Here is a 27,702-nt window from a genome sequence, read left to right as displayed (position 1 = left end):
TTTGAATTTTAGGTCCTTTATTACTGAAGTCAAGGGGTGCAACCACCTGTTTAAAAAAATATTTACAAATCTTTCAAGCGAAGCTGCTAAATTTGAAGGTAGTTAGGATCAACAATAATTAATGTTTCATTGCCTGTGCTGACAACCCAGCTTTATACCACAAGATAGGTTGGCAAATAGTATGAATATGCCTCTTTAAATAATTACCAAAAATGAAATAGATAACTGTCTACTTCTGTAATGATATACGTTTATGGTTCCTCCTTTCAAAATAATAGTGCACATTAACAGGATTTCAACTTTTAATGCATTTTGCTCTTAAATCACCTTAAAACATCACAAAAAAACCCTACTCTGTTCTTGCTCTGAAATAACAAAATTAAATGCTATTTTAATAGCTTCTGAACATCAAATTATTTTGTTACTATAAAATATACATTTCTTGGGACATAAGGAGAGACTTTTAGCCCACACCTTTGTCACAGATGCAAAATACAGTTTACTATCAGATATACTAAAAATGATGTAGTACATTTGAAAGTTCCACTCCTCTGAAAACCCCACAAAGGAAATGAGTGTACACAAATAGTTGCACAGTTCCAGGCCTGTAAAACACTCTACACAGTACTTTTGTCAGCTGCAATGCAGAGAAAGGTACTGAACAGCCGTCATCTGCCTTTCACACACACACAAAAAAACACTTTTGAAATGAGATTTTCAAAATTAGAGTGACGTGAAATGGGACTTCTGTTGGAAAGCAAAGCTAGAAACCAAGCTTCATGTGCACAAGCCTATAGGGGTTTGCTGGATTGTGTGAATATATATATTGTCCACCTTTCACTTATGGACCATTTTTTTACTTGGTTTAATGGTCAAAATCACAAGTTTCAATTTTTTAAAGAAAAGGAAACCAGGAATGTTTCATTTGTTAGAGAATTAAATATAATCAGGGTCTATTATAGTTTTAACACTTGTTTCCCCCACCCAAAACCTCCAGCAATACAGATGGTGAGGTAGGGGAAATAATTCGGAAATTTAAATTCATTTATTGAATTTGGATTTCTGTCACCCATCTGGCTGGCTGCTGAGCTCTAATACTAACTTGAGTACCTAGTCCTGAATCTCAGCATTCTGGTATGTTAGTCCAATTGGCCTATGATGCTAGCTGCTGAGATTGAGTGCCAGGTGAAAAGGAAGCTGCTTTCCTGTCCCTGAACCTGAGCAGTACAAGGCAGCATGGGGAGATCTATTTATCCCTCACTCCCCATAGTGTATGGGAGAGGTTAGGGGGAATTAATGGGGACCAGATATCCTCCTCAGGGTTTGCATCCCCAGACCCTAATTTCAGTCTTCTTTTAGCCATAAACAGTCCTAATTATATCCCCCTCTTAGCTTCAAAGTAATTAGAACCCATAATAGTTTATAGCATATTGGTTCAGGGATTAGAAATTAAGTTGGAGAATATTTGCCTCCTTCCCCTCCTGGGGACTGATCCTCGAATTGGTAGGGGCTAAGTCAGAACAATTCCCCTCTACTTGCATTCAAATATTCTGTAGCTCTCAGAGGACAACCATGCTCAGTTCTCCTTGAGGGGTGAGAAATTCTAAAAATGTTTACAAACATTTTTCTGCATATCTGGGAGATCACCTGAGTCTCATAGTCACCAGACCACCAAAATTAGTATTGGAAGGGATTTTAATGGAACCGTCTGTGGAATGCTGTGCCATAATTTAAAACTGTCCAATATTTCTAACAAAGGCTTGCACTAGCATAACAAGCATGTATATTCTTGTCCTCACTCTTACTATAATTCATTTACTGGTGACATTCATAGGTCACCATTGGAATGATTCAGTATTAACTTGGGTAAGGCTACGTTGTTTGCGTTAATATTCATTGCTTGCTCAGAATCCAGTTAATGTCAAAAGATACTTGTAACATTCCTTAAAAACAAGAACCAAAATGACGCTATTATCTGTGACAGCATCTTTATAGTGAATGCATATACTCATGTATTTTCTGTGAATACTAAACTTTTTCTCAAAAATATTCTCACATTTTTGTTAAATTAAAATTGCCTAATGAAATACATAGAAATAGGCTCTAATTTTCTTAAGCATCTCATAAAAATATAAAATTGATAATCTGAGAGGGAAAATATCATTTACTGAAACACTATAAAAATTTAAAATATCAATATAAACTCAATTATAGAATTTGTAAAGGCAACTCTTCAACTATAAAAAAATAGCAGGGTGTCTATTTCAGCTGGATTACTTATAAAAATTGAAATTGCTTCAACAAGTTACTATCAAGTTTATAAATTGAGTTTTGTAATTGAGCACTTTAATATATATAAACATCATATTATATTTTACCTTTGGTAGATAATTTTAGCTTCACTATGTTTTGAAGTTGGGCAGAGCTAGGAAACCTGGAGTTTGTTTAATATTTCTGTGCAAGCAAAACTGCATCTTCAAACAGAATATGTGATGCCTGTTCACTTGAAACAATTTCCATTTATCTCAAGATATTTTTTCTACCCAGTGACCAAACACATACACACAAAAGCCCTTTGAAAATACTATCTGCAACATCTTGTTCTCTTGTATAAAACACAATTTCTGCAACATTTGTTCTCTTGTACAAAACATACCAAAACATTGGCATCAGTAATGATAAGTTGGCCTGGTTTACATGTCACAGTAAGCTAGAGTTTGTCTTAAACTATGGTTTCATCATGAATGCATGGCCCCTGCCGCAAGGATCCCCATGCAGCTTTTCCTCACTGTAAAGTAAGCAGTAACACAAAAATATACAATGTACAAACCTTGGTTAGTTTTTGGCTTACAATTTGTGGTATATTTGAAACCAACCAACCACTGGCTGGTTTGGATGACATGACAAGCCATACTATGACTTGTTTGATCTACTCAGCCACCATACAAGGACAAAAAGCTGCACGGGGACCCACACAGAAGGGACCGTGCATTCATGATGAAGCCATGTAAGACAAACTCTGGCTTATTGTGTCATGCAAATAAAGGCATTATGCATGTTATCTACTCTTCATGACCACATCCATGTGCGTAGCATGACTTTTTGGCTACAAAGAGCCCACTGCCTTTACCAATACTGATAAACACAGCACACTTCTTTTAAATTAAATTGCCTGCCTGTTAAAAGCTAATATATCTTGGACTTCTAGCAAAGTAGTGTCTCTATCTTCTCAACACACAGATTAGAATGTACAGTTTGAAGCAAAAAATATTTACATACAAGTAATAGAAAATTTTGTTACGATTCTTCGCCACACATTCAATGAACACACAGGTCGGCAGCAACAGGTTTTGCCCTGCATGTTGAAATCCAAAGGTCAGCAGGGCTCCATACAACTGGAAAGTCTGACAATATAGGGTTTCCAATCATGGAGTGCTGCATAGTCTGGCATATATGGATCCATATTATAGATATGTATTCCAGTGCATAGATGGGAGGGGGGGCAGAACCTGCTGCTATATGCACATTCACTATACCTGTGGAGAAGATCCTAAGCATGTGAAGAGGGCCAAACAAATTGAGTATCAGAGATAATAAATTTTAACATATGCTAGTTACATACATTAATAGACAGTCACAGCTGAAGGCAAAATATTCAGCTTTTCTGCATAACTGCAATCAAATTGTACAGACATTTTAAAATTCAACTGTAACTCAAGAAATCCAAACATCTTGATTGACAGAATGTGCACATCCACTTATCCTGATTTAAATGAAGATTCCAGTTGTGCCAGAAGAACTCTTCACGAGGTTTCATGCTTTCTTTTTGTCCTCTGCCATAAAACGAGTTCTAAATAAAATCTTAAGTCTTTACATTGTAGAATTTGAATAGAAGAGATTCATTCTGACCTTTCATTTTCATTTTAAAAATTAATATAAAAATCCCTCTGAAATTCTGATGTTCACAAAAAAGGCTTTTTTTCTCCTTTTATACATTTTTATGGCAGTAAAGATCTTTCAAAGTTTTCAGTTCCTCAATTAAAGTTTTGTTCTGGTTTTCAAGGACAGCAACTCGATTTTCAAGACATTTAACATATTCTTTCTTCTTTCTACGGCACTCTCGGGCTGCTTCTCTGAAATCCCAAAGTGACATTTGTTAATTATTATCTAGAAGTCAAACTAGTTTGGAATCACTAGCATTCTGCTTTGGCATCTTAGGTGACATATGCCTAGAGGAGATTGCCTTTATTATTTTTCTGCCTTAAGCTCATATTACAGACTGAGTGAAAAGTAAAACTAAGCCCTTTTCTTTGAAAAAAGACTGATGTATTTCCTTGGCATAAAAAATCTTTAAAGAACTACATGGATCAGCAGTTGGGACAAAACAGCAAGCTTGAAAAGTTCAAATTATTTATCATATTAGCAACTGATGTTTTTTAAAAAATAATCTGAGTAGCTGTAGACAGTTTTAAAAGTATCTTTTTGATAATAATTCATTATTCCATCTGCCTGAGGCACATACTTATGGATACAACAATTTCATGGAAGAGAGTACTTTTTGGATCTGAATAATAATGATTTTTGGCTAATGAGAAATTAGCGGCCTTTCTATAGGCATAGTTGGCCACCGAACTAGATGAACTTTGGCCTGATTCAGCAGGGTTTTTATATGTTCTTAAATATACTTATAGTAAAGTAACCAAACTTGTCTACAATTATACATTTGAAGAAAAGTGAATAGAGGGGTAATAAAAGGTATTAGTGAGTTATGACCCTGATAAACAAAGTGACATTGTCCACTGGATGAACATGCATAGCAAGTCTATGTTCCTGAAGTAGGATGTGACCACAGACTCTTTACCCATTTCTGACAGCTGAATAAAATTTATTTACAACTTTAAGCTCTGTAGTTTCAGGACTTCCATAAAGTGCCACTAGAATTGTAGAGGCAGGTCAGTTCCTTCAAAGTGAATACGATACCTCCAAAGGGACAGTATCAGTGGCTACGATAGATCTTTCTTGTGACTGCACATCAAGCATAATGTTCACTACACACTGTAGGGAGGGTTCTCTCACTTAGTGCAAGGTGGGAAAACAGATCTTCCCCTCCCCTTAAACTGTTTGGCACTTGCAGAGAACTGGGGGAGGGCTCTGTTTCACTGGCCTTTGGAGAGTCTCGCTCCTATGTGCCCCAGAGGATTCGAAGGAAGGGATGGGTCAATGGTGCCACCAAATAATTTGCTGTAGTAATTGTAGTGTGCTGTGCTAGATCCTGTTTGGTTTTTTAATTGTATTTTTATTGCTTTTATTTCTTATATATTGAATTTTATTGTATTACAATTTGAACTCAATATAAGAAATAAAAGCAGTAAAAATACAATAAAAATCAATAGGAATATTTAATATGATGGACACACCATCTCCTGTTTTTAACCACAGATAAAGCCATGGACCACCTAAATGAAGCTCCTGGACCAAGAGTTTGGACTCAATGGCCTTGTAGGCCCCTTCCAACTCTACTATTCTGTGTTTCTGTGACCACTGGTGGTCCACAGACCACAGTTTGGGAGCACCTGCTCTAAATAAAATGCTGTCAAATACCCAAATAAAGTGAAGTGAGAAAAATAATTATACAGTGTAAGTAAGCATTCATTTGGAAGGGAAAATGAAATATTTCTGAAAGGGGGAAAACAAAATTGAGAAGTCTGCAGCTAATCCCTATGTTATGTATCTATATCCAAGAATTCTACTATGGGTAAAATAATCTAATGAATGCCTAATACCAACTGGGAAATTAAATACCTGTTTTTCATCAGTCGTATTTCACGTTTCAACTGTGGATCATCTGTCTTGGTTGACTGAGATGTCAAGGAGACAGGAGTCGTCATCACAACAGTCTGTGGGAGGGAAGTGCTGGTTGGTGTACTGCGTATCTGGTATGTCTGCATATCTCCTGATGCAGCTGTTGAGGAACCAGAATACAGAATGCTGTAAAGGAAGATGTGTTAAAGCAGACTCACACTTTACTCTTAGTAGTCAAGCACAAACACCCAAGTTCAAAATTTACATGTATCCTGTTAGCTGTGGAGGGTGAACATGTACAGAACTACGTAAGGGCTCAGGAAAAGTAGCCAGAAAATAATCTGACTATCATTTGAGAGTTGTTTAAAGATACACATCACAATTTTTTACAATTTATTTTTATTTCTTTACCTTCAGAATCTATTTTGACAAAGGAGTTTAAAGTGGTAGCACCATCAGAACAATACTCATGCATGTACAACATTGATTCATTACATAATTCTGCTGACTTCATTTTCAGGCAGTAGCTTAGGCCTAATATGATATTGGCAATGCAAAAATAATGTATCCATTCTTTCTGTTAAAATTGGGCCAAACATTAACAATAAAGTAACAAAAAAAATAGAATAATCTGTTGACAATATTGTAAATTAATTTGAATTATGCTTAACTTTTAGACTGCCAGCATCAAACCCCTTTTCCACAGTCTCGGGATCAGTGCTGATGAGATAAGCATGTTTAATTTAAATTAAACATAGGCTTCAGTATCTGATCCTCAATGGCCATAGCTGTAAATCAAACATGGCAATCATGTGAGAGGGAAATCCTCAGGATTAGGATTTGATTTGAAAGCTTCTGCATAACAAAAAGAGGTCCTGTGTGTAACACTTGTGTACAAAAGTAAAGATAACCCTTAGAAAACCACAACAAGGAAAAGATATCAGCGATTCTGAATTCTTTGGAGTATACTTACTCTGCACTACTACCTGGTTGCTTGGCACAAGAATCTGCTGACCATCAGATGTCTGTACATACTGTAACAGTGGAGTTCCACCAGCATTTGTAAATGTCTGCAAACCCTGCACACTCTCTGTAGCTGAGCTGCTCAGCTGTAATGGTCCATTTGGAGCAATGGCAACTTTGAGACAAAGAATGAACCAGGGAAGACACTGATCATTGCACAGCAATATGTACAGCAATTATATCCTTTCCGTTCTGCAGATACCACAAGAATCTTCCACTAAATACTTGCCTTTCCCTACAAACGATTTACTTCATTTTGCAAACAATACCTTCACTTGCCAAACAAGATAGTTAACAATACTCTCTTCCTCTTGCCAGCACTGGCTTGCTGGACTGCAATTTCTGATTTAAGAACTATTTAGATTACTAGAAAAATAATGCTAGTTTCACAATAGACCTTGAGATAGCATTATTTTAAGGTTAATAATGTAACTAAATATATTTCCATTTAGTAGCAGCATTCCCAGTGCAGACAGTTATTAATACTACATACTATATTGCCCAGTGCTTGTTTGGTAAACAGGTGTAGGGACAGACATTGATGTGATAGTAGAGACACCAGGACTTGCATCATCTCCTTTCCTGTCTCGTGTGTCTTCAGAAGAAAGATCATTCAAGATTTTCCTATAAAATGACAACAAAAGATTTCAGACATATATTGCTGGGGGAAAATATATTATTATTGTTGTTGTTTTTCTCACAAAAGTGACCCAAAGTGACTTATATTAAAACTAGTTAAACACAATCAATTAAAAAAATCCAACAAACACATCAGAACAAAATAAAGGACAGAACAACAGGACCCGCCCTATTAAGAGAGGCAACCAATAGCTAAGGCCCCACACAATAAGGGTCAAAAGCTTGGGTAAAGAGAAAAGTCTTTGCCTGGCCCCTAAAAAATAAGTAAAGATGGTACCAGGCATACCTCTCTGCAGAGAGCATTCCACAAGCAGTATTTTGTTTTTATTAAAAAAGAAAATGTGATCATTTCATTAAATTTCAGTTTTTGTCTATTTTCATTTTTTTTCATTGAGGGTGTCATCAGTACTCCCAATGCATAACCCTATTATAACATTTTTATTTTCAAACTGTACAGAACCAGAATACATGGAGAAAGTCACACTGCTTTGTGGCCTTGTAGAAAATTACAACTACTTACCTATTTTTAATAAAAAAAAATTAATTCCACTTTTTCTATACAGGGGTAGGGAGGTGGATCCAGCTGGTAGGCCAGATCTGTATTGCTATCCCCATCCACCCCACAATAGGACAAGTTTGGCAAGTGTGTGAAGCTGCCCACCTGTAAATCTACAGACATTGCAATGATGCCATGTGACCTGCTTTTGCCAGTTTGTGCAGCATTTCCCAAGCACTGACAATCAGCTGATGAGTGTGCTTGCAAAGCCCCTGTTTATCCAAGCCCCATCTTTACCTGCCCCACACCTGACATCATATAGGACATCAAGTATAGGGCAGGTGGGCATGTCTAGGCTGAAACAGCCAAGCCACACCAAATGGAGAGGCCTGGTGGGCCTAGTTATGCCCACGGGCCAGAGGTTCCCCTCTCCGGCTATAATATTTCAAAGAGCTTATAATAAAAACAATTCACTAATAGGCAAAAAACCTTACGGTTTAAGAACGTAGCTATAGCCCACAGATATTTCTATCAAACTTTAAAAAGCAGGGAAATTGGGCAGCTATAGTGAATGCACCAGGGGAGCAGAAGACCTGACCTCCTCTCATGAGATATTGTAATGCCCTACAAATTGGTCAAAATGCAAACACAATTTGGGTTGGTCTTTCACAGTCCAATCCACTTCCTGTGTAGCTTGGAAGAATTTGGTAACGTGCCTCTGAGCATATGGTGAGTGGTGGCAACACCTGCCATCTCCAAAGATGGAGAATTACATTTTTGTATGTTTGTTGGTGTTCTTCTTACTTTGCTTCTTTCCTGTGTTACTAATGTTTCTACAGAGAATCTAAACTAGAAAATTTTATTTCCCTCATTATTCATCCTAGAAATCTGTGTCAAATTTACTTGTATTAATTGCAAATCCTTTTTATTGGTCAATGTCATAGGATGGTGGAGACAGCATTTTTTGTGTTTCAAACTGGAGGTTATGTTCTATTTCTATTTTGGGTGCATTAACAGTTGAATCTGAAACTGCAGTTTGATGTAAAATCAGACTGATTCCAATATGTTGCTACTTCAGCAATGACTCTTAGCTGTTGGAAAAAAGAGGATGCATTTTTTGAGCCTGCTATGTTTAAACCACTTTATTTAAGGCAAGGTGGGCACGGTCAATTAAAAACATAGAGCACACCTACAATTTTGCTAGAATATATTTCGCGTCCCACTGTTTTATCTTGTGCAAATTGAGAGACTCCTGAGGTCCACTGGAGACTATTCTGCAGAAGTCAGTGCCATTATTCCACAATTATGTTTGGAGTTTTTTTAGTGTAAATATTGTAGTGTTGCTGTATTTCACATACTCACAGAAATAGAAACAAAAGAAAATGATTTCCTATAGGAAACTTGACTAAAATTGCAAAGTAAATCAGACATATTTAAAGTGACCATCTCAACTATATCAACTGTCTTAATAATGTTGCTTCCTCCCTGCTAAAACAAGATCAGCACAGCACATGTCTTCTTTCTATTATTTGGGCTGACTGCAGGTGTTGCCACCACTCACCATATGCTCAGAGGCACATGTTACCAAATTCTTCCAAGCTACACAGCAAGCGGATTGGACTGTGAAAGATCAACCCAAATTGTGTTTGCATTTTCACCAATTTGTAGGGCAGTACAATATCTCATGAGAGGAGCTCAGGTCTCCTGCTCCCCTGGTGCATTCACTATAGCTGCCCAATTTCCCTGCTTTTTAAAGTTTGATAGAAATATCTGTGGGCTATAGCTACGTTCTTAAACCACAAGGTTTTTTTTTGCCTATTAGTGAATTTCCCTGCTTGTTAATCCGGGAGGTAAGAAATGGGATCCTGTGCAAGTTTGCTGAGAATGGATTGATCATTTGCATGCTTACTGAGTTCAGTGGGATTTACTCCCCTGCAATCATGATTAGGATAGGGGAAACTGACCACAGGGGATGGGGAAGGGAGGAGGAGGAGGAGGGAGGGAAGGAAATGCAGAGGGGAGGACTGGGATGGGAGCAGGCTGGATGGGGAGGAGAGAAGGACAGTTTGATCATTTGCATGAATTCAGTGCGATTTACTCCTGTGCTTTAGGATAGGTAAAACTGACCAAGGGGGAGGGGGGAGGGCTGGAGTGGGCAAGGGAGGAGGAAGAAGGAAGAGGGGAGGAGAGGGGAAGGGAGAGGAGAGGGGAAGGAGGGGGAAAGCAGGTCTGATCATTTGCATGCTTATTGAGTTCAATGGGATTTACTCCTATGCGATCATGCTTAGGATAGGAAAAACTGACCATGGGGGAGGGGGAAGGAGCATATTGGAGGGGGGCAAAGGAAGGGGGAGGGCAGGTTTGATCATTTGCATGCTTATAGAGTTCAGTGGTATTTACTCCCATGCAATCATGCTTAAGATAGGTAAAACTGACCATGGGAACGAGGAAGGGGAGGGGGAGGAGGAGGAGGGGGAAGGAGGGTATTAGAAGGGGATGGGGAGAAAGGGACAAAGGAAGGGGGAGGGGAGGGGCAAGAGGGAGGGGATAGGAGGGAGGAGAAGGGAGAATGGGTTTGATCGTTTGCATACTTTTTGAATTCAATGGGATTTATTTCTGTGCAATCATGTTTGAAAATGGAAATGGACTGCCTTCAAGTCGATCCCGACTTACGTTGACCCTATGAATAGGGTTTTCATGGTAAACAGTATTCAGAGGCGGTTTTACCATTGCCTTCTTCTGAGGCTGAGAGGCAGTGACTGGCCCAAGGTCACCCAGTGAGCTTCATGGCTGTGTGGGGATTCGAACCCTGGTCTCCCAGGTCGTAGTCCAACACTGACCTGGGAGAGGGGCAGGGAGGGGAGAGAGATTGAGTGGGTGGACATTGGGCAGAAGGGAAGCCTCTTTCCAAAAGGAAAACATTGTGAACAGCATCATTGTTTTTCAGCGTTTCCCCCATCTTTTTATTCTACAGCAGGCACATGTAGCCTCCCACCCAAATTTAAACCAGAGCTTTCCCTGGCAACATCCACATCAGGCCTTTAGTTCACTTTGGACAGTCATGGCTTCTCTCAAAGAATCCTGGGAAGTGTAGTTAGTGAAGAGTGCTGAGAGTTGCTAGGAGACACCCTGTTCCCCTCACAGACCTTCAATCAGAGTGGCTGACTGTTAAACCAGTCTGGCCACTGAAGCACTCTCAGTGGAACAGGAGTCTCCTCTCAACACCCTTCACAAACTACACTTCCCAGGATTCTCTGAGGGAAGCCATGACTGTCTCATGTGAAATCAAAGTTTGGTGTGGGTGTGGCCCCGATTAGGCAAGCCAAGCAGCTGTGAGGCTTTTAGAACACTGACAATTGGTTCTTACTGAGCATGCCCTGCGTTATCATAGGCTGTCAGCCAAAATTTCTTAAATTAATTAAAAATCAGCCAGGTGTTTTTTAAACTTTTAAACTGCAAAAGATGAAGGTCAGAGTATGGGGCAAGGTCAGTATTAGGATTACAGGTACTCTGTGAACATGACTGATTTTTAATGAATTTCAACAGATTATGAGAACTCTGAGAGAAACAAGTCCAAAAGGGCTCTGGGGTTTTTTTCTCTCTTTTTACACTTTGAACTCTTGATTCTCTCTGACTGTTTTGTGTGTCACCATGAAAATTGAGAGTGTTGTTAACCAAGCGTTTCTGAGTTCAGGACTATAAGATTTGTAAGGTTTTGTTTTGAAATGAGCTTATGGGAAGCATCAGAATGGCTTGGGGGAGTATTTTCAATTTAACATTGCGGAATGTGAAAAATCCACATTGGCTATAGTATACAGCCACTCTTGTGGCTGTATAATGTACAATAGTAATGAAAAACATTAAATATGATTGTACCAACTAAATGTAAATGTACTGCCTTCAAGTCGATTCTGACTTATGGCGACCCTATGAATAGGGTTTTCATGAGGCTGAGAGGCAGTGACTGGCCGAAGGTCACCCAAAGCAGACTAAAAAAAGAATAGAAGCGTAGAAGCCATCTGAGGAGGATATTCTTCAAAATTTAGAAATAAAACTCTTTGCTGCCCATGAAAAGGTGTTGGAGCGAGGCAGACTTTGGGAAGTTGTTAAAAATCTTGAGATGAAAAGGTGGTATTTTGGTTATCCATCCATTCTATTTCTGATCATGGGGGCACCCAAAGCAGGACCTCAGGTGTGGAACAAAGTTCTCAGGAATGCCCATATGGAGACAGGCAATTCCTGAGATATTCTGATTTCAGAACATTTAGGGCTTTAAAGGTCAAAACCAGCACCTTGAAATGAACCTGGAAGCCAACTAGCAACCAGTGTAGCTGATACAAGATCAATGCAATATGATTTGATGAACTGGATCCAGTCAAGGCTCTGGCATTTTGAACTAATGGAAGTTTCCATATGGTCTACAAGGGCAGCCTCATACAGAATGCATTACAGGACGTGCCTAGAGAATGAATTATTGAGGCCAAGTCTAGTTTCTACAAGAAAAGGCAAAGTTGGCATATAAGATATAGCTGGTAAAATCAACACCTCGCCATTTGGCCATCCAGAAGCTGAGCCAGATCTAGGAGTTTTTCAAACTGTGAGCTTGCTGCTTCAGGAAGAGTGCAACCCTATCCACACTAGCTCACCAGAAGCCTGGCATAAAGCACTTCCACCTTGTCTGAATTAAGTTTCAGTTGTGTGCCCTCATCTAAACCTAAACTGACATTTAGAACTTCCACCACCTTCACATATTTAGAAGATTAAAACAAAAAGGAGCTGAGTGTCATCAGCATGTTAGGGACATTTAAGCCCAAATCTCCAAATAATCTTCCCAGGTTTCATGAAGATGTTGGAATAGCATAAGATTAAATGTTACTTTGTGATATGCTGTGCCAAAAGCCAGGGGGCAGATCAACAGTCACTCAACATCACCTTCTAGGAGCTACCAATCAGGAAGAACTGGCATTTCATAACTGTGCCTCCCAAACTCATCTGATAGGTGCCCCAGAAAGATACCATGGTCAATGATACTGAAGGTTGCTAAAAAGTCTAGAAAAATCAACAGGGTTGCATTGCCCCTGTCCATCTCCTGGCACAGGTCATCCACCAGGCTGACCCAGGCAGTTTCAGTATTGAAAACAGGCCAGGAAGGATCTAAACCAGGCCCTCAAGATATTGTTGGGCTGTAACTCCTGTCACACCAGCCAGTATGATCAATGGTCAAGGATGAAGGAATTTATTGCATCTCTGACCCAACACCCCAACCCCAAGCTAGCTGACTTAGTAAGCCAGCATGGACAAGAGCAGTTGTGATGATTATTTCTTCTCTAAGCATCTTGTCAACATCCTCAAGTTGTGCAAACTGAAATTTATCCAACAAAACCCATCTAGGTGGAACCTCAGTGACTTCTAGAACCAACAATACATAACCAAGCAAGAACAGATAAAAGTCATGTTCACAAAGTGATCAGTCCTCCAAGGGAACCTGTTGGCTTTACTGTGATATGCCTCTTAACACGAAGAAAAGCTTTGCTGAACACCACTGAGCAAACAGTATTGGTAGAAAAATAACAATACTTTGCTGCCACTGCCACCACACATTAGGCTTAAGTATGAACTCTTACTTGTGTTCAGTCAGACTCGACCTGAGGTTTTTGCCATTTGTGTTCTAGCTATCGTCCTGCCTACTTCACTGCCACCGCTCCTCAGAAAACCAAGGAACTGATTTGGCTCTTCAGGACAGGAGGTGTTTATTTGCGACTGTGCACACAGCCAGGGCCATCTCCAAATTCCAGAGACCTTATCAGCAGGAACATCCCCATAGACACTTTGCTGAGACTCGTTCAAGCTTGTCCAAGAAGCACCCAACAATGATCATTCAGTGCTAATGCATCCAGTGTGTAGCTAAAGTAAAGACCTGAAAGAAAATGTTTTTTGTATAAGAAACTAACCTATAAGATGGACGACGTGCTAGGATACCTCTGGCTTTCTGTGAAGAGCTTATGCTATCGGAAGAATCTTGTGAATCTTCACTCTCTGACAAAGATACCTAAAAGAAATACACAGTGTTATTTTGCTGAATAGCATAAGAGATAGCAGGGACACAGCTTTTGAGAATGCCAAGTATTACTGCATTAGCAGGTTTTCAACACTTTGCAAAAGGATTTATTACTAGGTTTAAAAGTTTCTTCAAAAAGAACACATTATTACTATTTCTACTACTAAAAATGTAAACATGATCTTATATAAAGAGATCTAAAGTAATTCAGAGGACTGGAAGATAGAAAAAAAACCCTAGAAAAACACACATGAACCATAACACACGTGCAAACCCATGAGAAAAGGGTTAACAAAAATTCCGGAATAGTTGCAAAAATGTTTGGAGTCAGGTATGTTAAAAAGATGACAATTTTATCAGCAAGGCAAACAGTTACAGTATTAAGAGATGGTCTGTTTATCATCCTTCTGTTAGCATAACTGCGTATGTGAAGTGGGAAGGAACAAGGATTGGCCTGTGCTTATACAGGTCTGCTAAGCATGAAAACCAGAATGGCACCAGTTTATTTAAAAAATCTCCTAAGTTTGCAATGAGATCTGTAGCAATGCATATAATTCAAGGCTCTAAAATGAAGAAATGCAGATAAGACAGAGTTTTGTGGAGGATGAACGTAAGGAAACAAAACAAGAATGTCCAGCCTTCTCAAGGACTCCAGGTTTTTATTCTTCATGCATCTCTTGCCAATTTGGCAAATGCTGATAGTATTTCTGGGGTTTCCAAATAAACATAAACTTAACAAAGCTCTTTTATTTACAGTTAACTGATGAAGTAGCATCATAAGACACACAGGGCACACAGCTCTTGGGAAAGTATGTTGGGCAAGTAAAATGAAAGGAAGGCTGCTGTCAGGATGGAGGAGTAGCTGTAGCTTTCCCTCAGTTTTCAGCCAAGAAGGTGCAGCATTGATATCCTATAGAACTCCTAAGAGTAAGGAGGATTTATCTATATTAGAAACAAAACAATTGCTTTTGAATCTTTGACACATGTAAAACACAGAGTACACAGACACTATATTTTTAATGTTTATTTTTAGGAGGCAATATCATAACTAGCTATAAATATTTGAAGGAATGTCACACAGATGATGGAGCAAATTTGTGCTTCTGCTGTGCAGAGGTTTGCAGTGGGTTCAAATTACCAGAAAGTGAATTTCATTTAAACATCAGGAAGAACTTCCTGATGGCATGAACTGTCCCAACAGTTGAACAGACTACCTTGAAATGTGGCAGACTTTCTTTGGAGGTTTTTAAGCAGAGGCTGAATGGTCATCTACCAAGAACACTGTAGTAGCCGACTTCCTGCATCGGCAAGGAGCTGGACTAGATTACTTCTGAGGTACCTTGCAACTCAAATATTCTATGATTTTAAGTAATCAAACAACACTAGATAGATATGCACATCAAGAGAAAGCTTACAATGCTTTCTTAGGAGGAGCAGAAAATCTACCCAAATGATCAAAACATTCAGGAATACTTGATATTGTCTGTTTCTTCCCACACTAGATTTAATTTTTCTGGTTTGCTTTTGCATTCTTGGTCTTTTAGTTTTATATCTCAATATTAACCATTTGGTGCACATAATCCTGAAAATGTTAAATACTGCATTTAGTCTATGTGATGTCTTAACAGCAATACCACCCCCACACAGCCACAGGATGGTTTGGCAGCATATTAAAAACAAAGCATCATCTCAAAACATCATTCCCATCCTTCACTGGATACAATTCTTCACAGGATTGCACCTTCTGTGTAAGTTTAAGTAACCTATTTACCCATCCGTGGAAGATGCTCCTCAGTGAGGTCCGCCTGGCACCGTCATTGACATCTTTTTGGCTGGACCCCTGCTCCCAAAAAAGTAAGGGGTCTAAGACTCCCTGAGACCCTGGACGACTACACCCCTGCATATCATGCTTTTACTGCCAGTAAAATAGATAGGGTAAAAAGCACTATAGCAAAATTCAGATGCCATCAATGGCTCTTTCAAAGAAAGTTAGTATTACCTGCACTGATTGCCCTTGTGGTGAGTGAATTACAGAGGAGGTCTGAGCTGTATGAATGACTCCCTGGACCTGATCCCCAGAAAGTTGAACTGCTGTCAGTGGAGTTGTACCTCTAAGGGACATCTAAAATAAATCAAGAGTTGATTAGCCAAATCATGAAATACACAATTTAGGCAATAAATAAACAAGCACCTACATTTAATTGCACTGAGATTAAGGAACAGTAGTACAGAGTTTATAGTAGGACAGACTGCCCAAGTTAAGAGCTACTTTTTAAAAGTGGTTGCATTTAGCTAAATATATTGAGGCACTTCAAATACTGCATGCATTTAACATGAGGTCACACTAGATGTTCTCAGTGGTCATCTGTGGCAGTCAAAAACATTTTCAGCATTAGTAAGTTCATTTGCCAATCTAACAGTGCAGTCAAGTACCACTTTTAGAAAGCAAAAGAAACAAATATACAGACGCAAAGAACTCTTTTCAGGCAAAGCACAGCACTTGGGAAAACAAGAAGTAACTATTTTATGTAATTGTTCAAGCTTTACAATCACTGTAGGACAAAGGTGGACTGCAGCTTGCTGGCCTCTGACCTCATTTTATCCAGCCCTAACACCTTCCTGAAACTGCCACATTCTTCCATCCCATTAGAGTTCTTTCTCTTCTTTTCATTTCCTCCTTATTTTCTTTGACTGTTAAAAGTGTTTTTTCTTTTTTCTACATTTCTTTTCTTCACTGTACAGTAGGGAGGGGCATTGTTTTATTTGAGAAAAACAAATACATTTTTTCAAAGCTTTTTCCTGATTGTATGGCTGGGAGAAATGTACTCATACACACATTGTGGGTGGCTGTGGGTGTGTAATTGGGAATTCTAATCTGAGGTAGCCATAATAAAAAATGAAGTAGGGCAATCTTTAATCCCTATTAGCTGATACAGAACACGTTTATCTCTGGCTCTGTCCACTGCCAGTATGTGACCTCTGACAGACTGCCCAAAAGGAAATGAGGCTTCCCCAACAGAAAAAAGGTCATCCACCACATTGTAAGTTGTTACGCTTTTACTGAGTTGCTCAGTTGTAGAGCATCTGCTTTGCACACAGAAGGTCTCAGGTTCAGTCCCCAGCAGCTCCAGGTAGGGCTGGGAGAGACTCCTGCCTGAAACCCTGGAGAGCCACTGCCAGCCAGTGGAGACAATACCAAGCTAGATGGACTAATCCAGAGCTTGGAAAAGTTACTTTTTTGAACTACAACTCCCATCAGCCCCAGCCAGCATGGCCACTGGATTGGGCTGATGGGAGCTGTAGTTCAAAAAAAGTAACTTTTCCAAGCTCTGACTGACTCAGTATAAGGCAGCTTCCTATGTTCTTATGTTCTGAAATTCAGAGAATCTGCAACAGAATCTAAATTCATTAATTTGGGGGGTGCCATCCAAAAAGTACAGCCTCTGCTCTTTTCAACATAACTCTAGCAGGACACATGCATCAGCACCGTTAAAATGAATGGAAACTTAACAACATCAGTGCTTGGCGGACTTCACCCTTTATTTTGCTCCTCTCCTTTGTGCCAGGGTCAGAAAGAGTCTTGGAAGAAAAAAATGAAGCAAACAACAGCAGATTAACCACTACTTTTTAAAGATTTAGCAGATTTGTTAGGATTCTGTGATTAGAAGGGTTTTTTTCAGAAGCACTCCGAATTAGCAACTTTTAAATTAAAAAAACATGGAGATGTTCAGCTTTTTTTTTTTAAAATGAAACCTCATTTCATTGCTCTGCTGGTCAGATTAGGTGATCACTGAAAAGGATCTAAAATCATCAGAGAAGGAATACTTGGATTTTATGGGACATGACAATATCTAGTATTATCTGGATGCATTTTCAGTTCCATTCAGGAAATACATGATTAACCAAAATCCCTGGAAATTACTCTCTCTCTCTCTCTCTCTCTCTCTCTCTCTCTCTCTCTCTCTCTCACACACACACACACACACACACACACACACACACACACACACAGAGAGAGAGAGAGAGAGAGAGAGAGAGAGAGAGAGAGAGAGAGAGAGAGAGAGAAAGTATTGATGAAAAGAAAAAAAGAAGAAGCAATATTGGTCATGAAAATTGCAAGTTAACCTACTTAAAAATTCCTCAGAGGACCGGACCTTATATAGCTTTCTTTACCTGTTGAGAAACACGAGAAAGCTGAGCTGCCTGTAGAGTGGTACCTTGTAAAGGTGTTGCTTGTGGGGGTGTTGCTGAATTGTTACTGCTGCTTTTGTGCGCCTCTTCCATAATCAGCCTATAAGAAACAAAAAGCCAAAATGCAGTTAATTATTACAGAGAGATTAGTGTTTTTCAAAGAGCACCAGAGGATATTATAATATAACACTGTCTTGTTGGCGAATACTGTTTAGGCACTACCCATGGTTGCGCCTGCCAGGCATCATAAAGAGGATGTTGTGCCAGGAGCTGTTGATATGTGCAATCCAGAGACAGACAGGCATGCTTGAACCTTGCTGAAACCAATGGAACATATGCAAACTGAAACATTTTAAGTCACACTGATTTCAATAAGATTTAGGTACACTTAACTTTTGCTGGGTTATGCTCACTGGTAAGTGTTCTGGACACTATAATTGCTGCTGCAATAACTTTTTGGACCTTGAAGAAATGTAACAGCCTTCCACTGTGCTAGGTGGACCATTGGATTGGATCTTTGTAAAGCAATTCATATCCTTGTGAACAGCACTTATTTGATACAATAGGGTGAAAATTAGCCACATAGCTATCTTTTGTCACTTATACTTTTCTAACTTTTTATTGGAATGAAAAAAGGACAAACATAATACTGTAGTGTCTTGGATCCAGAGTTCCTGTGAACATAACTCTGCACACAGGATACTTCTGCTTGGGAGGAGGTGGGGAAGAGAATTTTTGCTGATTCCTCCTTCCACCTGCAGTCCTCTGTCCCCCCTGAAAAGCTGTCCTGCAGGGAGATGGCGGGGGGGGGGGCTTGTAGGAAGAGGAACAGGTGAAAATGGAGTCCCCATTATTCCTCCAGTGTCAGCCTCCACTGAATCTATCTCAGTCTTCTGGATCTAACAAGAGTTTTTTACTAAAACATGTTGGCATTCCACAGCTATATTAATAACAGGATGTATATATGTGAGGGAGAGTGACAAGGGCAAAAATGGCGGCCAGTTACACAGACAGAAAGTACTGCAATTAGGATGTCTGCCTGTAGGGGAAAGTTATGGTGACTTGTTGGGGAAAGGAGAAAGGAAAAATGTGTTTTGTATTTAAATATGTAAAAAATATTAAACAATTTTATTTCTTTATATTAAAAAGATAAACTTTTTTTAAAAAATCAGAACTATGTGAGTCTCTCTGGCATGTGGAGATGACATGCACAAGAAGTGGTCATCCTGTTTCTGCTCCGTTTGTATTGGGGACCCAGTGGGATGGGACTCTCCTCCTCACCTGTCCCCCAGGTTTTGTCTTCTCCCACAAGGGGGGAACAGCAGGGAATGGAGGCCCAGTTATTTGTATTCCAGTTTGTTTCAGAATTTTCTGCACCGACTATATGTAATAGTCACACATTTAATTACACCTGCAGCACAATTAGGCATTTCCTAGTCAACAGCACCACTGTCTGCACAGAAAGAGTTCCAATAAAAATACCTCCAAAGCATTCAAAGATGATCAGCTAGCTCTGAACATGTTGCACAACATTTGAAATAGTTGCAAGGACTGTTGCTGAGAAACTGGAAATTATATTTCTCTCAATGGAAATATGAGTCATTGATTTTTCCCTGCTGAGATCAACCACAGGAGCTCAGTCCTAAAACCTGAAGTATGCTCCAAGTATGAAAGTCACTCTAACGAAAATGTCTTATGAGCTTCACTTCAGCCCTTCTATTCTTAATCAGATGAATCATGCAAGTGACAAATGGTCACCTCTCACAAACACAGCAACAACTAAGCACACAATACTCCTGAGCTACAGGCAAACTGAGATGCAGAGTAGTAATAGCTACACAGCCAAAATGGAGCTACTAAGCAACAAGAGGGAGGCATCAGCATGCTCAAGGGAACCCCAAGGTTTGCAGAACTGGAAAAATATTTAGGGATACAAAAAAGATAAGAGGACAACTCTACCCTCCCCCCCAAAATGATATCTGATTATGCTCAGTGGCCACAGAATGTGGAGTGTTGGGTGGGGGATGAAAGAAAAGGGTTGTACTAGAGTAAAGAAGCTATGGCTGGCTGAAATACTAAACAGGAACACTCCACATTGAAACGTGTTGTTCCTCAATAAGGACATCGGTAAAGGTGGACAAGCTGAGTCATCCCCTGCAATTTGAATCATCCCCTGCAATGTGCAGCTGCCAAAGAGTATTGTGAGTGTTCTATAAAGTGCATTCTCTGTTCACACAGAGTAACAATGAGGCACAATAGGTCTGGTCAGTGCTCTGCAAGAACTGACTGTGCATCCTGGAACATGTCCCATAGCCTTCTGTAATGCAAAGGGCTTACTCAAACAACAAGTCAATACAAGAAGGAGTTCCCTAAAGGTAAAAAGAGTTTGGAAACTATGTACTTGTTTTTATTGGGAGTGGGGAGGAAGGGCTAATCCAATATCATTTTATTTTTTTTACAAATTGAAAGATCAAGGCTTTTAAAAGCTTGTAATGTTCATGGTGTCGAAAGATATCTTCCATCTCAAGGAATCACCATAAACTTTTGCAAAAAATGATAAAAACTGGCAAAATAACCTAAACATAGCAAACTACAAAGAACAGAGTTTGTATTTGAAAAGGCTGTGATAAACACATTTTAGCATGTGTTTTTAAATTGCTTTTTAAAAATGTGTTTTTAAATTTGTATATTTGTTTTTAATGTTTTTAATTGTAAACCACCCAGAGAGCTTCAGCTATGGGACAGTATACAAATGCAATAATAAATAAATAAATAAATAATCAATTTACATCCTTCCAGTTTTATTTTATTACCAGAAACTGAGTCAGAGCAGGCTCCAACTCAACATGCTACTTTCACACTTTTGTGGGTGCTCAGAAATTCAAGGACAAAAGCAGGCAAAATGTGATCATACTGCGTTCTCTCTTAGCCAATTATTAAAGGGTGACAGAAGAAAAGGAAAGAGGAAAATAGTACAACAGTAAATGTCACAAAATGTCTATTTCACACACACAACCTTTGACCTAGACATAAAAATAAAAGAGAATTGCAATTCTAAAGACTTTTGTGTAATTAGTCCCTTTCATTAATATGGGCCTTTCCTTGTGAAAAGTTTCAGATTAGCTTAGGGACTTTTGATTGAAATAAGTTTTGTTCCTTAAGTGGTAAAAAGCAAATGACAGCTGTACATATGCTAGATTTTACAACAGCAACAGCAGCAAACCAACCCATCTGCCATCTAACTGGTGTTACATTAAACTTGGTTTGGCACAGGCACGGCTGTCACGGTGCCACACTGCCACTCTCCTCTCAGCAGCATGTCCCTCGGCCCAGCCTTGCCCAGCTCTGCTGCCCTCTTTCAGCAGTTGATGGGGCAGCGCTGCCAGCAAGGAGCACCCCACTGTGCCCGCCTAAACAGCAGGTGGGTAGAAGCTGCCAGCAGCGGTAGTCAGCAGACATGTGCAAAGGGGACTGCTCTCACGTGATGGCAATGGGCTCAGTTTAGGCCTCTTCACTGCACCAGCCTGGATCTGGTGCAGCAAAGGGCCATATTTTTTCCTGCTCCCACCTTCTGCCCTAGCTAGTGCGAGCATGGGCTGTGGATGCAGCTGTGGCCCTCCATCAAGCCCCACTGATGCCAGCCAGGGATTAGGCTGCAATCCTATACTTACTTACCAAGGAGTATGCCCCTCTGAACTCATGGGACTTACTTCTGAGTAGACATACGTACGATTGCTCTGAAAGTATGTTTCATTGACACCCCCCCCCCAAGTATTTCACTCCAACTATGTCAGATTACTAGAAAAGCTTTTCAGGTATGTATATAGTGCACAAAATTAAGATGTCACACTTTTTGTTTTGTTTTTTAAACCTCAGTAAAACAAACATGGTAAACCAAATCTCCATCGATTACAGCAATGGAAAATCATGAAGAAAATGATCCAATTCAAAATTTTATAGAAAACTCACACTGATGCAGGACATTTGAACCTAACATGAAGCTGGTTTTATCTAATCAGAAATTCTTCTCTCTTACACCTTCTGGCCAAACCAAAAAAAAATACAGTGCTTTCTTTTCTTTTTTTAATTGATAAAAATGGCAACAAGTCAATATGTATTGGCTTGATTTATTTGCAAGTTAAACATTCGGTTACCATCATTTGCTCAACAAAATTTACCTAAGCAATTAATAGTGCATTATTGCTCTGCCTAGAAAAGTAGCAAAGAATGACCTTTTTATAATTCTTGTTAAAGACTTAAATAAACTGAGGTTTCTATTGTCATTATATAAGTGGAAGACATTTCTAAATAGTTCCAAATTCTTTGGTATTTTGGAAGTACTATATTGCAGAAGAAGAGAGCCTATTCCAATTAACTACTTCAGATGCTGGGACAATTTTGTAGCCATGTGGAAAAACGCATGTACCACACGAGCTTTTGGCAACTATCATAAAACAAACATTTAGGTCAAGCTAAAATTTTCAGAACAGAGACAAAACTGGAAACAGATAATCATCAGAGGAGTTTCACAGCTCTTTACTAGCCCAAGAAGCTAGGCCTTCAGAAATGTAGCTTCCTGTTTCTATACCACTCTGAGTAGATGTGAAATTTTACAAACTAACGAAGCAGGAAGCCACTGATCTGAACAGGGTGGTTTATAACAAATGCTATTGGAGGTCACTGATTCATGGGGTCACCATAAGTTGTAATCAACTTGAAGGCACATCACACACACACTTGCCTGAAGAGACAACACAGGGACCATGGGGACTCACTTTTAGCCCTATCCCAGTCGTCGCAGTTTGTGCCGCCTTCCCACATGTCCAGGTGTAACTTTTGCAGTGGTGAGCCTCTGTTACTTGTGTAGGGTTCTAAGTCATGTGGGGAGTCTATACAACCAGGAAAGGCTCTCCAATGCAGAAATTACACTTAGACAAGAGGGAAGCTGGCACAAGCCATACAAAGACTGGGCTGGAACTAAAGGCATTGCCCCTTTGTATTCATGTTGCTCCTTCATATGAGATATTATATCTTTCTTCTGTTTGTTCCTTTTAATATTACTAAGTGTCATTCTTTTCCTCACAAAAATGTTTAATAATCTTGATGATTATACTTTCTGATCTTTCTCTGTCCCATCTTAAACTTTGATTCAGGGTTTTAATTTGCCACTGCATGAGGCAAACAGTAATTGCACCCAATGAGTAAGCAGCCTAATAGCAAAATGTGCCTGCCCCACACTATGCCTTCTTCTCAAGTTGAGTCACACATACACACAGGTGTGGGCTCAGTGAACGCACAGCTTATATCATCCCATCCTTACCAAGCCATAAAGGATCAGTAGTGCAGGTTATGCATATAAACACATGGTAAACTGGTTGGCTGCAAATCCTACCAAGCATCAAGCATTTTATAACAAATCTGCAGCTGGTCAGAAATCCAAGGAAGCAGGGAACTGTATTCTCCTCACCATTTAGGAGACTGTTATAACCAGCTTACCATTTGGTTACATGTACACCATAGTCAACTAGCCCATCTTGTCTGTGTTCATTCTTTAATGTCCCAGTTTAAACTCTTTGAACTTCAGGCTCTCTTCTCCTTTTGCAGCTCAAGGCCTCTTGTTCCAGTTAAACATCTTCATCCTTTTGCTCTTGCTTCTGTGTCTGGAATTCTCTTCTTGAACCGTTTGGGCCCCTCTTGTGTGTTCCATTCCCTTCTGAGGCAAGGTTGGTGGCAACATGCAAGAAAGCTTTTTCTGGGGTGGTACCTTGTATGTGGAACCCTTTGCCCTGAGAGATTAGATCCTCCTCCTCTTTATTTGTGTTCTACTGCCAAGTGAAAATGTCTTTTTTAAAAACTTGCTTTTGATTCCGGTGCTGCTTAATGTATTGACTGATTGCGCTGTTCGTGTTCTTTTGCTTTTTTGCTGCTGTTTATGAAATAGTTCGATAAACTGGTTTTAATGGTTGGATTACAGTTATTCTTATGTTTAGTTTTTCTTTAATTGCCTTAAACAATTCCTCTGTGGAAAAGTGGAGTATAAATTATTAGAATAATAACTATAAGCCTATTCATCTCTCTCTCTTTCAAGAAATGCTGAAAGTGTACCTCTAGTTTTCAGGTTTTCCTTTCCAAAACCTATTTCTCTTATTTTATGCATTAATTTCTTAACATTTATTTTAAAATATCTTCTATAACTCAGACTCACTTTAATTAACCATATTAGTTTTTGGCTTACCATTATCTGCATACTCTTTTTTATCTTTTGCTTCTTATGCATTTTGTAGACTGTAAACCACTTTGGGAGGATCTGTTTATTTTTGTGTTTGTAAAAGTGTCTAGTAAGCATGAAGGTGAAGTGTAAAAATATTATTTATTTATAATGCATCATCAATGTACACAGCACTTTATAGAAAAGCGTAATCAAGAGATAGTCCCTGCTCCAAGGAATTTATAACTAACATTTCAATAGTGAGGGAGACAAGATATAATTAAGAGCGGGGTAGGGAACCTGTGACCCTCCAGAAGCAGTTGAGCTGGTGTGGCCACTGGTCAGGAATGATGGGCTATGCTTGGTGAACAGAAATGCAAAACACAAGAATAGCAGGAGATGATTGTGAGTAAATGCACAATCCTTATGCAAAAGGTTTTGTGGAAATATTTGGAGGGAGAAAGAAGTGGCATAATACTGGTAAAATGAAATGGACTGAGATAATAGATATATAGCTGAAGTCCCAACCATGTTCAGAATGAAGCATCAAGTGTTTTTTCTTTCTTTTTATTTCTAAAGGTGTTTTATTTAAAAAAAACTACACCACACCTTTCTGCTTTGAGAACAGGCCTCCAAGGCAGCTTATAATAAAAGAAAATTAGCACAATTAACATAGATTGTTAAAGAAGGCAGGATCAATCTTTTGAAAGATGCAAAAGAGGGATTCTAAACACCCCTTTCATTTCAAATCACTACAGCTCTACAGTGTTTCTTTAATCATAAGGTCCAAGAATCACCTTTGATAGACATATGCGAAGACAGCAATCCAAGCAAGGGCTGTCTGAAGCAGTTTCCTCCCATTAAAAGACTGCTGGAGTGACCTTTAAAGGTGGGGGGGAGGGGCAACTGCTTCAAAAAAGCTGCAAAATGCTTTAAGACAGTCCTCGCACAGAGGCTGTCTTAAATCAAGTTCTCTTTGAAGGTGTCTCCCCCCCCCTTTAAAGATAGCTGGAGCAATCTTAAAAGTGGGGAGGGAAACTGCTTCAAAGAACATTGCAAAACAAGGATCTGTTTCTTCATTGCTGCACAACAGAGCAATCCCTGCCAGGACCAATGTCTGGAAGTAGGCATTAGCTCTGGCAGGGACTGCTCCATCACACAATGATGAAGAAAAGAACTGGATCTGTTTGCTTTGGAAATCCTGCCCCACACTGATCCTTTACAGAGGTTGAAGGGATCAGCGTAGGGCGGGCTTTCCAAGCCTCCCCACCCCCTTTTAAGCTCTGATTGGGAAGCTTGAAAGCAGAGGTGTGGGTCAGGCTTTGAAAGCGCAATTGATTTTGTCAGGTGGGCAGCACAATCATGTGATGTCATAGTGGTGCCATGTGATTGATAGGTATATTGCCACACCCACTTGTCAAGGTTGGCCCACGAGGTAGAACCAGATAAAGATCTGGCCCCCAGAGCCAAAAAGGTTCCCCACTCATGATTTAAAGGGTATCTTTAGATTAGATTAGTTTCAACATGTTCAAAGCTATTTCACAAATTATACAGCAACAAACCTTATACAGAGTACATGTGCAGCTGGAAACTGCAGCCCCTCCTGCATCTCTGACAAAGATAACTGTACAATATTTATTTTGAAACAACCTTTTGGTGCTTCTTTGTTTAGGCATATTTATTTATGTTATGACTTTGGACCCTGCTTTTCAAGATAAACATATTTCCAGAGCTGCTCACAAAACCCACAGTAAAAATCAATAAAATCAACAGATTAAAAAAACAACACATGAAACAAACAGCAGAATAAAAGCAGTAATCATTGTAGCTTTAATTATTGTGAGCTGCCCTCACATTTTGTTTGAAAGGTGGGATATAAGTAATTTAAATAACTGATTCCATAACGGGTTAAAAAATAGAATTTAAAAGCCTAGGGAAATAAAAACGGTATTTGGCTAACAACAAAAGGACAACAAAGTTGACATCATGCACTTCTTCCTTTGGACAGCATTCCTTAAAGATCTTAACATATACACACCTAAAAAACACAACACCGCAGAAATTTTGCCTGACCATCCTTCCATTTGCGACTAAGTCTCATGTGAACCCAGTTTTAGGTAACATTGTATACAGGCATGCTGGTTTGCTGGAAATAAAAAAAAGCCACACTGATCAATCAAAATGCCACAATGTCATGAAGAACTCGAAAGCTTGCTCACGATTTGTGTGAACATTTTGGTTGGCCCTAATAAAGGTATGAACATTCCGTAGTTTACTACATTTATTTTAGGTTCGAGGCCCCTAAGACCAACTGACAGAGGAATAGAAGCGGAGGCCAGTATAGCACAAGAAGGCAGAAAGCAGCGGAAAATGAAGTTAGTCCCTTGGGAGTTGTGTGGACATAATATATGCAGGGAAGGGAGGGGAGGATGTCAGTGGGCGATCCCTGGTGCTTGTGCAACAGCTGGGAACGGAGGTCTGAACGCTACTTGGAGCGAAGAGGGCGCTTCGCTTCCTTTCCTCCCGCCAAATCATAACCGCCTCAAAAGCGCACCAGCGGCTCGCGCTCTTTCAAACGGCGCGTGCCTTGTAATCGCTCGGTAACATCTGACTTGCCGCCGCCCGACTTTCCTGAGTCGCGTCTCCCTTTCTGGAGGCTTCCCCCTCCCTTCCTTCATCTCCCCACTCGCGCTCGTTGATTCGGTCGCGTCTGCTTCGCCTCGCGCCCTGATTGAGTCGCTGACGGTCGCGCCCGCTTTTACCTCAGAGACTGCCGGCTTCGCCTTGGCCTCGCGTTGCGCCCAAAGGGAATCGAGAGCGGTGGCGCTACCCTAACACCTCAGGAAACCAGAGCCGCTGCCTGCATTGTAGGCCCCGCCAGGCAGACACACTCACATATACACCCACACTCTCTCTCGGGGTGGGCGGGTTGCAACTATAGAGTGCGCCGGAGGCTAAGGCTAGAACGAGCTACCGCCTTTCCTCAGCCTAGAGTGGCCATAGCGCGCTCACACGCCTACCCACGGAACCATAGAATCTCATGCGTTCAGATTCTAGAGCGGCAGAGCAGCGAATTGGGTGCGCTTGCCTCTCAACCCGAACTCGTTAAATAGTCGAGCTTAAGGACGGGCCTAGGGCGTTGGGAGTTGTCACGAGCTGTGCTGGTTAGGTATCCTGGGCTCCTGCTGGGAGGAAGGGGGGGATATAAACCAAACAACAAATAAATAAAATAAAAATAAATAATTATCCTACGCCTTCTCAGAAGAAAGTCTGACTGAATCCTTT

General features: G+C 39.9%; 1 protein-coding gene across 7 annotated transcripts; it reads right to left on the bottom strand.

The window, feature by feature from the left end:
* Positions 1–27,478, bottom strand: ATF1 (activating transcription factor 1). Of its 7 annotated transcripts, XM_061615254.1 has the most exons (9): positions 27,180–27,478; positions 26,456–26,563; positions 18,192–18,309; positions 16,018–16,140; positions 13,912–14,009; positions 7,319–7,449; positions 6,776–6,940; positions 5,803–5,962; positions 1–4,133 (listed from the first exon to the last, which is right to left on the bottom strand). In XM_061615254.1, exons 2-9 carry the CDS (start codon positions 26,491–26,493, stop codon positions 3,989–3,991), a joined length of 978 nt encoding a protein of 325 aa, XP_061471238.1. In that variant the 5' UTR covers positions 26,494–26,563; positions 27,180–27,478; the 3' UTR covers positions 1–3,988. The 7 variants fall into 7 exon arrangements, with proteins under 7 accessions (XP_061471238.1, XP_061471239.1, XP_061471242.1 ...); XM_061615255.1 differs by lacking the exon at positions 26,456–26,563; XM_061615258.1 differs by lacking the exons at positions 26,456–26,563; positions 27,180–27,478 and adding an exon at positions 17,555–17,597 and having other exon boundaries at positions 18,192–18,266.
* Positions 27,479–27,702: the final 224 nt, after the last annotated feature.

The sequence above is a fragment of the Rhineura floridana genome, chromosome 3 (assembly GCF_030035675.1).
Source record: "Rhineura floridana isolate rRhiFlo1 chromosome 3, rRhiFlo1.hap2, whole genome shotgun sequence".
Classification (NCBI taxonomy): Eukaryota; Metazoa; Chordata; class Lepidosauria; order Squamata; family Rhineuridae; genus Rhineura; species Rhineura floridana.
Note: the sequence above shows the minus strand (reverse complement) of the source record. Positions and strands in the feature narration are given on the sequence as shown.